This window comes from Cyrtonyx montezumae, unplaced genomic scaffold (genome assembly GCF_038088225.1).
Source record: "Cyrtonyx montezumae isolate F1298 unplaced genomic scaffold, pur_monq_1.0 scaffold_30, whole genome shotgun sequence".
Lineage (NCBI taxonomy): Eukaryota > Metazoa > Chordata > Aves > Galliformes > Odontophoridae > Cyrtonyx > Cyrtonyx montezumae.
The window spans coordinates 10,721,058-10,735,057 of record NW_027072035.1 but is presented as its reverse complement, the minus strand read 5'-3'; the positions used below and the strand labels follow the sequence as shown (position 1 = coordinate 10,735,057).

Here is a 14,000-nt window from a genome sequence, read left to right as displayed (position 1 = left end):
GAGCTTAAGAAAATCCAGCATCCACAGAATACTAATAAAAATAATCCTAAAATATAACGTAGACTATATTAAACAAAATGAAATGAAACACGTGGTCTGATGCAGAAAACAGCCCCAAACAACAACTAAAGAGCTGGAACCACATTCTCATATTAAAACGTGGAAAGCTGTAGTTACAAGCTGGGTTCATGGGTCAGCTTTCTTTATTGCAGTTCTGAACAAAGTTGTTCACTTTATAAGCATTTCAGAAAGGAAAACACTTGTTGGTTACCAAGCTAAAAACAAATCACTACTTATTTTTTATGCCAAAAAATATATTCCAGTCACAAAAATATCTGAGATACCCTGTCGTCCTCTTCAAAAATATTTCTTTGTATGACATTTGCTATTAGCAATAAAAATGCTGGAACAAATTCAGATTAATTTTCTCTGAATAAAAGGATTTATGTTTCTAAGAAAAATTCACTGCCTGGATTAAGTGTAGGCAGTGCATGCAGGTACAGTACAGTTACAGAAAGCATACTGTAACCAAAGTAATCATTTGACTTTTTTCTGAAATAGTAACCATGCAGAAATAAAATCTGCATCCTAAAACTCCTCAGGCTTTGAAAAGTTTGTATGAGCTTTTAAATCATTCATTTTTCCATTTACTTCTTTATGGACCGAAATTTAGAAGCACAGTCCGTTTCATTCTATGTGGTTTGCAGAACATTAGCTGTTAGGCAGGCTTAAGGTTAATTACCCTGTCCATAGCAAAAAAAAAAACCAACAAAAACAAAAACAAAAAAAAAAAAAACAACAATGATGAGGCAAGTTACTTATAAGAACTAAACTGGATTGTCTGGTATACTTAAACTGTATGTGCTTAGCTTCTTAATCCTCTATTTCTAAAGCCATTAATCTACTTAGCCTGGTTAGTGAAGGCTGAGAAGTAATTTATGCACAGTATTTTGGCACTCGTGAATATAAGGTACTCCTGACAGAGGGTTATAGTCTATCTTCATGGGAAAGACATGACAAAATATTCCAAGGCTGGAAACTGAAGCTAAGCAAATTCAGCCTAGAATTAAGGGACATTTATGTTCTAAAAGAGAAAGGATAATTTACCTCTGGAACAATGGATCTATGGAACTTACTTCATTCATCACTTAAGTGTTTCTATCTAAAGAGGAGGTGTTTGTTTACACTGTCCACTAGCTCAGAATAAACATGAAGACCAGTGGAGAGTTAACTACTTTGCTCAGGAAGAGTTTAAACTTAGATCATCATATAGTCACATATCATGAACACCCAAATTACCCTCCACACATTAGGCTTCTCACATCAAGGCAGCCAGACTTCAAAGAAGAGATGTGAAGACAAAGAAAGGGTAAAGTGGAGGAACTGTCAGCTATTCCCTTAGAGAGGCTCTCATGAAAGGAGTAAGAATGGATGAGTGGGAATGTTGAGATTAAAAAAACAGCTGGGAATTCTGTTTTAGATACAGTCTGTGGGGCAGGGTGGCAACAATATTTCACGTGAAAAGAAGTAAAGCAGACCAAATTTATTTATGGAGTTAATTAGTCTTTACATATGTAATAGTTTTTTTTCAGTGAGATATGTTCTAAGTTAGCATCCAAATTTAACTTCAATGACAATATCACCTCTAGCTATCTAGTATAGTGATTTTTTTTTTGTTTAAATTACAGAATCCTATTGAACTGTTGTGCAGTTAAACAGAACAGCTTCTTCAGAGCATGGATGTGAAGTTCTAGTGGAACGTAAAAAATGAAACAACAAAGGATGAGATGGACAGTGTCCATTCTTTCAGTCAACTGAAGAAGGCTTTTGTAACCCATGTAACCTCACAAGCTTAAAGTTCTAAATCTACTGGTCATTGCAGGAATAACTTCATCAAATACTGACTACTTGAAGTCACAGTGAATCTTACAAATACTGAGTACTTGCAGTCATATTCCAATTCTGGATTTGGGTGAAAACTAGAATGAAAATGAAAGACTCTTCATGTAATATCATCAGAACCACAACAACATTCTCAGAATTCATGTTTGTGCTGGATGTGGTTGCATCAGAAGAATAAAACATAAAGGAAGTTCCAGAAGTCATGAAAAAAAAACCTCCATTGTACACAATGTGCAATCTTTCATAAGCAAAATAAGTATCACAGCTTATAAAAGCAGTGTTCTGTTTATTTTACTATATGCATGTACCATAGCACTAAATGCTCAGTAAAGATAAACAAAAGGATTTTTAGCATTCTCAGCAAAGAGTAGATTGCAGCAGTTTCATCAATACCTGCACACAAAAGAGGAAGAAGTTTCAGTGTAGAAAGCTTAGAGTTCTTATCTAGGCTACATGTCCTTTGGAATGCAGAATGACATCAAACCAAGAATAATTTACACCCATCAGAAGTAATCTCCTTGCTAACTGGGGCATAACAACTGACCTCAAAGCGAGACCCACTGAATGATGACAAACTGCAGACAAGATTGTATTTGGAAACATGGTTAATTACTGCTTGAAGCAAAGATGTAGATTTTACAGAAGCCCTGGTGGACCAGTAGGTCTTACATTCTGGATGAGTGAAAAATAAAACACAGCAACAGAAGAACAGAATAAAATGTAAGGCTCGTTGACACCACCTCCAGTCTGTCTTTTTATGGAAGAGCTTCATCAGTAATAAAGAAGAAAAAGGTGTTAAGGAATCTTGAGAACACCTTGAGCATAATGCATAGATGCAAGAAGAAATATAACTGATAAATGAAAGCTGTCAAAAGGTGTAGGAGAAATGCTAACAAGCACAGGTTTCAAGAACAAGGCAGCAGGTCACAAGATCAAGCAATGTAGGAAATACCCAAGTAGCTCAATCAAGCTGTACTTATCCTTGCTAAGAATGCTGAAGGGAGGGAATTTACTAAGAGATGCTTCATAAAGAAGTCCTCTGCATCCTGAGTCCGTCTGCTTCAAGATAAAGAAGAAAACATTATACTGTTGTGATTAAGTTTCTTATTTCAAATACATACAAGAAATATACTCTGAAAGACAAGAAATCCATAGGCTTAGCTATGCTATAGTTTGTTAAACAGATGAAGAAGGTGTTATGCAATGGTCATGAATGCTAATACAGTATTACATTATCCTGTGACCAAAGCACACACAGTATATCTCTGCCTTTGGGCATTTTGTAATGCTTTACCCAAGGGAGAAATATAAGTGCTTTCAGTTTCAGTGATATGAGGTGCCACCTACCATCAAATCCTTTCCAAGTTTCGACAACTGTGAGTTTTTCCACCACATCCTTTTCAGAAATTCAAGAAATTTTTCTGCAATTCTGAATTCCAGCAAATGATAATCAGTGAACACTGCTGCAATTTCTTCTCTGTCAGAAAGAACTGAAGATGATTCTAGCTACATATGTAAAATGTGTGCCTGTTTCAGTACAAACTGTACAGGAACCAATCTAGAAGAAAAATGACTTCTGGGGACATTTCCTGCATTGAAAACCTAAATGCAGCAACAAGTTGCAAGTAGACATGGTATGCAAAAAGCAAGTTAGATTATTAGAGAATTAAAGGATTACCAGCACGCAAAACTGTGCCCGAAATTATTCAGAGCTGAGGATGTCCCTGCCAAGGCAAGGAATGAATAGGGAGCAATCGTAAGGGATAGCTCTGCTGTTTGCCCTTACCAATCAGTTTAAAGATAGAAGTAACAGTGGTGTATAAGGTGTTTCAGAGGAGATCTGCAGGCAAGAGAGGAGAAAGGAGTGTCATGTATGAAATGTACATTCAATGATCTACAAACGTCTTCCAGTACTTCTCACATATTTTCATTATAAGGAAGACACTGCTGTTGGCCACAGTATATTCAGACAGCTGACGTAACTTTTAAAACTTCTGACTGGTAGCAGGTATTATTTTTTCCTGACAACAAACATTATATGCATGAATGTCCCTTCCTTGGAGTTGTTCAAGGCCTGGCTGGATTGGGCCCTGGGTGCAACCACCTATTGAGTGGCAACCCTGCCTATGGCACAGGGTTAGGACTGGATGGGCTTTAAAGTCCCTTCCAATCTAAGCCATTCTGTGATTCTATAGTTATGTTTTAGTCCACCTCTCTCAATTTACAACGTCAATATAGAAACTAGGTTTAAAATTATGTAAGCTGCACACCTGGTGAATAACAGTCAGTTTGTCTAGATTTCACCTTTAGAACTGGACACATAAACCAGGCTTGGTACGAGTTCTCCTAAAATCTCTACTCCTGTTTGCTGTTATAACACCCACTCTTAGTTATAGCTCTAACACAAATTACAAATTTCAATACACCATCTAGAACAGCTCTGGAATTGTGACAGATTGAGACCACTATGGATCACAGTTTTTTACAGACCATTCTTCCTCCCACAGCAGTACTAAAAGGAGGTAAATTTGTTTTGCTCGAGTTCACAAACATTCAAGATGAGCATTTGCATGCTCATAAGTAATGAACAGTCTCTTGGGAAGCGCTTTATCATGCTTTTTGGTCATCCTCAAGCAACTCAGCTGCTCTATCTCTTAGAAAAAACATCTAGTTTGTTGAGGAGAGCATTTCAAGATTAGTGCCACGGATGAAGTTTTTGCCTAATTCAAAACACACATAGCTCGTCACTGCTAATGCACTGCCTTCTGTCACTACCTTACTATTGGATTTTTGGCTTTGATTATTCACTTCAACTAAGTAACCTTTTATTATTCAGCAATCACTATCAATGCCTCCCCAATATGGGTAACATTCTTAGCATGTTCCATAGCACAAGAGCTTTGTCAGCACTGCAGTTAATCTGTTGCATATAATTAATTACCTTCATTGCCATAAGTTCCTGCATCAAGACTGCATTTTCTAGGTCTAGCCTCTGGCTGTCTCCACGAGGTTTAACGTCGTAACTAAGGGGATCAATGTGAATACTCTCCAGCTCCAGCATTGTTAGTTTCACTGCTGCTCTGTCATTTTTCAACTGCTGGATGTAATCCTTTAATCGCTGCTCATCCTCCTTTGTAAACTCTGTATCACAGCTGCTTGCAGTTGAGCTTGTAGTACTGGAAATAGAAATAATAGTATTAAAAAAATTGGAACACATTTTGCATTTTTCTATCAAACACTCTTCAAATATTTCACCAACACAGTTGAGCCTTACTTATAAGTTCACAGAAAGGACATATGTAAAGTGGAGTGGATGTTGCAATATTCAGAAGATGCAGAGGGGTGTGACAAATTCAGAGAAGAAATTAATTCTCTAAGCTGCATGAAAAAATCAGCTTCATTGCAAAGCCAGATCTTTAGTGATGTGTAACTGCATTACTTCTTTTGGAATGAAACAAGTATATATATACATATATATATAGATATATATATATACTTTTAACTAAAATAATAATAATAATGAAATAAATCAGCTACTTAATATTTCTAGCAATACTCCAGCAAGTCAAGTTTTTCTTTGCTGCTCCAGCACTAAGTTTTCATCTTCTTCGTTAAAAAGCATCAGCTAATAAGAAAGTACAAGCCTGCTCCTTATTTTTATCTGCTGATGGCAATACCAGTTACTATCTCATATTTCTTCATGGACAGTTATAGGAATCAATCCAAGAAAAAAAACACTGGCAGCTATCAGCTGGGAGCATCTTTCAATTTATGCTTAGATAGATTGACTACACTGTACACAGACATTCCTTCAGGTCCAAAGGGGTTTAAAACTAAACCATCATTTAGCTAGATTTTAAATAAAAAGATATCATCAGACTTGTAAGAACTCTTTTTTCCTATGGGCATGGTTTCAAACAAATGGCTGCCAATTAGTCTGCCTCACAAATGTTTACAAAGAGAATGCAGAAAAGGAAAACTAATGTTTTGATAAGAATAAGGGTGGCTTAGTGCTGCCTCCTCACCTCCATGCATGCCAGCGCTGCAGGGGTCCGAGACTGATACAGCTTTAGAATTCCAGGGCTGAATATAGTTGCAATAACACTTAAAGGAAAATAAAATGCTGTGTTGTTTCTGTAACCTCACTCAAAGCTGCTTGCTGTCTCCTGAGGTCCTGTAATTATCTGCTGGCTGAGGGATAAGTCATCCATTAACTGTGCTTGTCTGGAATGCTAGATGATCTCAGTTATCAGCAGGGGAATAAATCACTTTCTGTATCAAATTGCATTGCTGTTCAACATTTTTGTAGGAGGAAAAAAAGCCTCACCCGCCACATGCTGTGAGAGTCAGGATGCTGTCCTACCATGTATAATGCATGTGAAAAACGGGAAGCCTATCAAGATAGGCTTGGTTTTTCTCTTTTCTTTCAGTTCTACTTTAACTAAAGCTGCACTGATTTTTAAGTGCCTCCAATAATCGCCAATTTTTCCACACATTCCAAGCATGACCTTGGAGGAGATAGAGAGTTGGCAGATCTATAAAGATTTCTCAAAACCTTTCCCCCTCATGAAATATTTCTTTGTACTTCTTTTCCACAGTTCTCTATCTACTACCCATTGTATCTTCTTTTTCTTACAAATGCCATATTTTCCACAGCACTAGTAAACTATTCTTTTGTTTCCAGCCATTTCCATCTGCAGTAAAGCACTAAATACTCAGTATCTATATTACACTGAAACTTACAGGCTGAAAAAAAACTTTTGCTCACACTTGCTCTTCATTTGAGAATCTCAGTTGATAAGTTTTGCCTTAATGAATTTACTGTCATCCCTCTGAAGTAGGTACTGATGTAAAAATCATAGAGGTGGGTAACATGAGAAATATTTAATTCTATACTGAAGCTATGTTGCAAGTTTCCTCAACACCCAAAGACAGCAATTACACAGTTTTCATGGATTAAATGTGAAACAGATGTTACCAAAGAAAGGACAGCTTTGAAAGTCTACACAGGCTTCAAACCTTGGGACACAAACTGCTCATCCTAGTTTTCACTTGCCAAGGAGAGAAAATCTAGCTCTCCTGCTGGGAGTGAAACACAAGCAAAAAATGCTGATAAGTCTATTGTTGTGTTGAAACTCAAACTTGCTAGATCTTCAGATTTTGGCCCTTAAAGATCTATGGCTATGCAAGTACATCCAAACTAGGGAAGGCAATCTGGGCTGCTGCCAGTGACACTCAGGCTGCTTTTACTTCAGTTCTGGCTCCCTTCCTGCCTGCAGCTGACTGGCTCCTCTGAGCAAGGTCTTCTTTTTTCATATAAGATGGGGGGATGTTTAATGTGGAAGCTGTCTCAGCCAGCACAAGAAGGGACAAGAACCTTCCCTCTCCCCCAGGACTCAGCGGCCAGGCCCTGCCCAGAAACGGGCAGTGGAATGGGCAGCAGAAAGCCAAGGTGCAGAGCCCTTGAACAGCTGCAAAATCAGGACAGAGTGATGAGCCACTGCAACAGCACAGTGCTTGAGAGCTTCCACAGCACAGCTCTGCCAGAGTGTGCTCCCTGAAAAGCTCAACCCTGAATCTTTCCACAGCCATAATGATGGTCCATTGATGCCCTTGTTTAAGCTGGTAAGCACATGATCTTGAATTTCAGACACTGCTCTCCTTTTTAATGGCAACTGGAACAAAGAAAATCAGACTGAGAGAATGCAGGCTGGTATGGTGTAATGTGCAGTTTTATTTGCATGTGTGTGTGTGTTGGTTTGTAAGCATGTGTTTGAATTAAAGGCTGTAGCTGGATATAAATTAGTCTTCCAACAGCGTCACTGAGTAACTTCTAGGCCGTGCAGAATTTTGTCAATAAAAGCCTGTGATTCAGTTGATCTATTAAAAGTCAAATCAATACAAGGCCGGCAGAACAAAAATAACAGAGTCAGTCCTGATCCTCTACACGTCAAATAACATATTTGACGGGCACAAATAGTCTTCTGTGCAGATCTTGTGACTTGAGTCTGAAACAGCTCAATGGTGAAAGACAATAACTTCCAGAGAAACTGAAAAACACTACAGCCAGCCAAAATACAAACAGCATGTTTGGTTAAATTCAAAACCTTTGATGAAGTCATACTCACTTCTAAGACAGTTTTAGTCTAGCAATGGAGAATAAGATACCTGTTTGAATATTTCTAAATAACTTATTCCCATACTTCAGACAGATAATCCTGTACATATGTTACCAATCTGAAATTCCAGGGGATTCTCACAAGCAATACAGACCTGTGTTTGGCTATATCCAGGTGTTTTGTGACACTACATAATACTTGACAAGAATTCCCTTTGTATACAAGAGAGCGGATCCTCCCTATCACTAATCCAGAGGTAAGGTTGGGGTTACTGACATAACAGGCAATAAAACCCTGCATTTTAGTTTGGTATTACAATTGCTGCTCTTTCCTTTGCTTTATTCTTTTCCAAGATGAAGTCAAACCTCACTGATAATCTATGTTCCACAATTTGGTTCTGTTCACTGAGGTAATCACAACTTCAAACTACACCACACACTACTATTTTCAGAAATTAATTGACAACATTGTTGTGCTGCTGCCAGTCAAATGAGTTGAGATGCTTACCATGATTTTTGTTCATTTCACAAGTATCAATCTCTGCACTGACATTTCATTTAATTTCAGCTGCTCCCTTTTGCAGTCACTTTGCAGTCACTGCTGGCTCCCCAAGCATTTTCTCCCAGTAATGTGTTCAGTGATTTGACGTTCAGAATCACATTTGAAATGCCAAACTAAAGATGGGTTTTACAAGTCCCTGTTCTATAAGACTTCAAAGAATGCAGAGAATTCTTCATTTGTCACAACTCTCACTGAAGGAGGGTTTTCATCACTTTACTCCCTCTGTGCTCTTGGTTACGAAGAGAAAAGGCAACAATACAAATTCACAGCTGAAAACCTGAAGCACCAGAAGAGTCATAGCAAAAGAACAGTCTTGCAGATTCACATTTTAACCATATCATGTAAAATCATTTTCACTTAACTGCAGTGGTTCCTGAATACAGACCTCACTAATGATATGGACTTGTTCTACACCCCAGCTTTATAGACTGATAGGTTCTTTAAGGCAAATAAAGATATTAAGCAGGCAAGAACAGCTAGAAATCCAGAATCTGCCTTCCTATCTTTGTCTAATCAAGACAGTGGAAAAGGAAAGGAAACGTGAAACATCAACACTGAAGAATTTGAGACAGCTGGAGGTCTGTGGCAATGGGATGTCTGTCTACAACAACAGAGACCCATGAGACAACAGGACACATACAAATGGATTGAGAAAAATGCAATATAGGCAGGATAACTCCAAAAAACATGCTCAGGGGCCTGAAGAGAAGAAAAAAAGGATCCAGAACGACAGGGAGAGGAGAGTTAAACTCTTCAATTTTTCAACCTTAGACAGAGTACTTAGTGATATAAGTATAGAAAAAGTGGGTACCTTTTGAAAGAGCACACAACTTCCACCTGTGGGTTGCCACAGAGTTGTCTACAAGCTGAAGAGGGATGTTTCTCACTTGAGACAAGGTCCACAGGAGTGAAAAATCTCAAAACACCTCTCTCATGTATCACTTGACCACAACAGAAGGCGAGATTTGCATTTCATGCAGGAGCTAGTGTTTCAAAAATGTTCTCCCCAGTAATTTTTTAGACAGGAAAAATTAATACTGGGAGCAGTGGGAGGTGGGAGGGGCAAAAACACATAAGTTGTGGTCAGATTAGTCCATCCATATGACACCGATATGAACCTCCCCCTCCAATTCTGGAAACTATAAAGTGTTTAAAAAAAAGAAACCCAAACATAGATGCTTCAACTTCATATCGGACATCTCACAAGGAAGAGGAACACTGAAATAGTAATGATAAAAGGAAAACAACCTTTTTAAATACTGGTGTGGTAAAGAGAATTGACTTAAGTAGAGGTCCTGCATGCGTGCCCACTTAGAGCACGTCCACATGTAGCAGCAAATAGGGCATAAATGTGCACAGGCTGAGGCAAGTCAAGCACTCAAAACAGCTTTCAATAACCTCTTTCCAAAGTTGGTCAATACTTTTAGTACTACAAGTGATCGATGTGTTATTAGCACACACCCTGTCACATTAATTTCTGAAAATAAGGCTTTCTTGGACTGACAGAGCACCAAAAAATACTGTCCCCCAAAAATCTTGAATTTTATCTCTTATTTGGGCCTCATTCCTTCAGGTTACGTTCTTGCTGACTTTTTAGCTATTTCACACTAGTCAGATGGCAGGAAATAAGATCCTCTAGAGGACAGATCGGCAAGAAGAGGAAATGATATATTACTGAAATAAACTTCTGAAAGTGTCCAAAAAATGACACCATTTGAATAAAGAATTGGCTCAAAAACTGATTTAAAATGAAGTTTTAGAGTGAAACCAAGAAACTAAAATAAATTTAAAATGTTCATCTATATTTATCCAGGATGTTTGCCAAATTTGTATCCATAAATGTGAACACATTCACTGAAAAGAGTACAACAATACTGCAGGCAGGCAACAACTCAAAATAAAGCTGTTAGCAGATGTTTTGAACTGGAACACTGATGCAATAATAGTTCATTTAACTTTCTTTGTTCCTTAGTTCTTCAGAAAAACTGCATCATCCAGCCCTTTTCTGGAAGAATTTACTGTCACTTATGATGTTCATTTGCTGTTTGACACGCAGTGGAACAGCATGGGAAAGAAGAATTTTGAGTAGGTCAAAGGGAAATGAGAAGTCAGAGAAAATGTTTCAGAGTGAAATGACTGGAACTGCAACATTCAGGAAACAGTACTTGAACATTCCTGATCACTGCACCTTCGTATATGTGTGTTGTCTGCATACAACACTATAATGGTTTTGCTCTTTATAAGGAATATCTAAGTTCCAAATCAACCATTTGCAACAAATCTACACAAAACCTTCCTGGCTGCAGTTGCTCCAAGTCTAAAGACAATCAGACCACCGCGTCATGGTGACTTGAAAAACAAAGCAAAGAACTCAGCAGATTAAGGTGAGGAAGGTAGTTCAACAAATATGGTAAGAAATAATGTTTGGTCTTGAGATGACATTCTTGGGGATCAAGAAAGCAGATGAGCTGTGAGTTACCTTGTGTGGCTGTTGGATGAGAGGCTTTCCCAGGGCTGCACACTACAGCCAGTAACTGCATAGGCTCCCCCGCAGCTCCCATCCAGTTTCATCAGCAAGGCTTTTGCTGCATTCTCAGCTGTCTTCCTGCAGTCATGAGCTCTCTTAAGCATTTGGGTGACGTTTTCATCACCTGTCTGGTCACCTAGTTTTAAATAAATAATCCGTTTCAGAGGTTTGAGTGAGAAGTGCAATAAAAATTACAGCAGTAGAGTTGCTTTGATGGATATATAATACACTTTACTCACTCAGATAACACACTTTGCTCAGTGTATTAACAAGACAGTGATTATAAATTATCAATATGTAATGCGAAAGCAACTTTGCTTCTGTCTGAGCATCAGTTGTTACTAGGCTTCTGGCCCAAATTTATCTTCCTCCCAATAAGCTCCAAGTAATTGTTGCTCCAGGTATGTGTCTTAAGTAGAGTTTTATCTTAGCTAGCTTAGAAGTTTGTAAGGGCATGCACTGCAGATTAGGATCAGGTTAAGACATTCAAGTTAATTAACACAATGGGGAAGCACCAGGCTAAATTACAATTCTTACTCCAAACAGTCCAATGCTGCATTACAGCAGTTATTTTCAGTGCCCTTTCTAACAAGCACCTTGATATCAGGCCTAATGGGTTTGCCAGACCACTTTCTCACAGGCTCCCTTTTCACCTGGAATGATTGCTTTATTTTTTACAAGCAGCCTTTCAGAGTGTAAAGCCACACATACTAAGCCAAAAGAAAATGAGCACTGCTATTTATTAATTCACTGTAATTTCTCTTGACTATGCAGCTGTTAAGCCATCACTTCAGCAGAGGCGGGACAGAAATCACAGCAGACAATACTCTTGTAGTCCTAACTGCAGCTATAGTTAAGTCAGTAAAGTAGGTCAACCTCATGGCTGCTCTGAAATTCTGACCAAAGCTACATACCCACACTTAACTGGAATGCAAAGACGCCATATATATCAACACACAACTGCTTGCTCTATCTCAGACTTTGACCTCATCTTTAATTGAGTCAAATAACCACACTTACTAAGCAAAATGCATGCAGCAGAGTTAACTTCAATGCAGAAGAATGGTATTGAGAATGTTCTATTAAGAGCAGCTCAGTACACAGGCTGCACAGAGAGGTGGTGGAGTCTCCTACTCTGGAGACGTTCCAGACCCACCTGGACGCCTACCTGTGCAACCTGGGCTAGGGAGCTGCTTTGGCAGGGGGTTGGACACGATGATCTCTAGAGATCCCTTCCAACCCCTACAATTCTGTGATTCTGTGATATACACCAAACACAGCCGCCTCCAAAATTATGTTAAATAGCATGCTATCAGCACTATTTCTACCACAGGGCATAATACCATAACTAAGAGCTGCAGACAAACACTTATGTAAAAACTAAGTAACATCTCTTGTCTCACAAAATGCATATAATATGATGCCCTATTAAAACCCAAAATATTTATCTTCTCTAAGATTTCTATCTCTGTGTGAGTAGGAAATCCACAACTAAATTAGCTTTTGCTGGCCACTCATCTCTTTAAGCTGGAATGTGGAATAACCAGAAACAGGGAAGAAGTGGATGAACAATTGAGATATCTACTGTACAGCCTACTGCAGGAGAGTGGCTGTGCAGGCAAGTCAGCTGCACATAGACCAACTGGTAGCACTAGAGGAGATAGAAAACAAGCTTAATGTTTAATAGCAGAGTAACTGCTGGACAAGTGCATCCAGCCTTCCAAAACAACAGGCTGTACTCACCAGTCCTGTGGCTGAACACTCACTTCATTCCTAAAAGTTTCTGGTTTGTGTTTCAGTAATTTTTAAGAAGCCAGCACTATAAATTACTGTCTCAACCATGCATTTACGATGTCTCTAACATTCATTGTGTAAACAACTCTTACCATCAGTAAAATGAAGGTAACAGTAATGTCAAGTTTCAAACACTTCTAAACAGTAGCATGAAATAGTCTCACTGCTATTTAGGACTGTGTTAAAAAAAAAAAAAAAACACACAAAAAAACCCAAACAAACAAACAAAAAAATCTACCCACCTACTTTCAAAATTAGCTTTCTATAAAGTAAGTAAAACCCAGAACATAAGAAGCTAATATCCCAAGCACCACAGTAAAACAAAGGGCATAAAACTTAGAAAATTCAGAGCAAAGGTAAAATGTAGAATGAAAACCCAGTGTTTTTTTTTTTAATTACTAAATGCTACTTGTGTATTGTCTTAACTCCAACTTTAAATTAACTACACTCAACTTTGGGGTGGTGGTGGGTTCAGTGTTTAGTTTGAACAAAATCTGTACTTGTAGTTCCATGACTTCAATCCACATGTGCTCACTTAGTTACTTCACTGTCCAGTTGCATGCCTGAAGCACAGAATAGGCATCCCCAGTGTCAGTACACAATCCCTTTTATATGTATATAATTTCCGTGTTGAAATCTGACCTCATTCCTAGCTCTCTTTTTCCCCTCTTCTTTGGATGTGTAAAATTATTTACACAAGAAAAAGCCAGAGAGCATTCTTAAGTTAGTTACAACTAACATCAATGCTCATGAATGTGGAAAAAAAAATAAAAGAATGAAATGACTCATTGAAATCTTACCAACAGAACCAACTCCCGCAGCTCTGAATTGCCCAAGAATGAGACTCTGCTCACTTTCTGCCAGAGCCAACAGCAGTTCATATGCTTCTATGCACTGTTCACTGAAAGAGAAAGAAAACTATAGGAAAAAAGAATCACACAAAATATATCTGTAATTTGAAAGGGAAAAACCTTTGCAATCTGTAATAAAAGAAAGGTAGTTAATGAATTATATGATTCCTACCACACGTCTAGCAGCTGGGATATTAAGTGACTTAGCATATATAGCTTCTCTCACCAATGTTTAACAGTCTCTCT

The 14,000-nt window shown here is 38.2% G+C and overlaps 1 protein-coding gene across 2 annotated transcripts in view; it reads right to left on the bottom strand.

Moving 5' to 3' along the window:
* Positions 1-14,000, bottom strand: part of MCC (MCC regulator of WNT signaling pathway) — a 134,698-nt gene that overhangs the window by 17,225 nt on the left and 103,473 nt on the right. For both annotated transcript variants that reach the window (XM_065744259.1, XM_065744260.1), the window contains exons 11-13: positions 13,704-13,804; positions 11,062-11,245; positions 4,844-5,078 (exon numbers count right to left, since the gene is read on the bottom strand). In XM_065744259.1, coding sequence (XP_065600331.1) covers positions 4,844-5,078; positions 11,062-11,245; positions 13,704-13,804 — 520 coding nt within the window. The remainder of the gene's footprint in view (positions 1-4,843; positions 5,079-11,061; positions 11,246-13,703; positions 13,805-14,000) is intronic.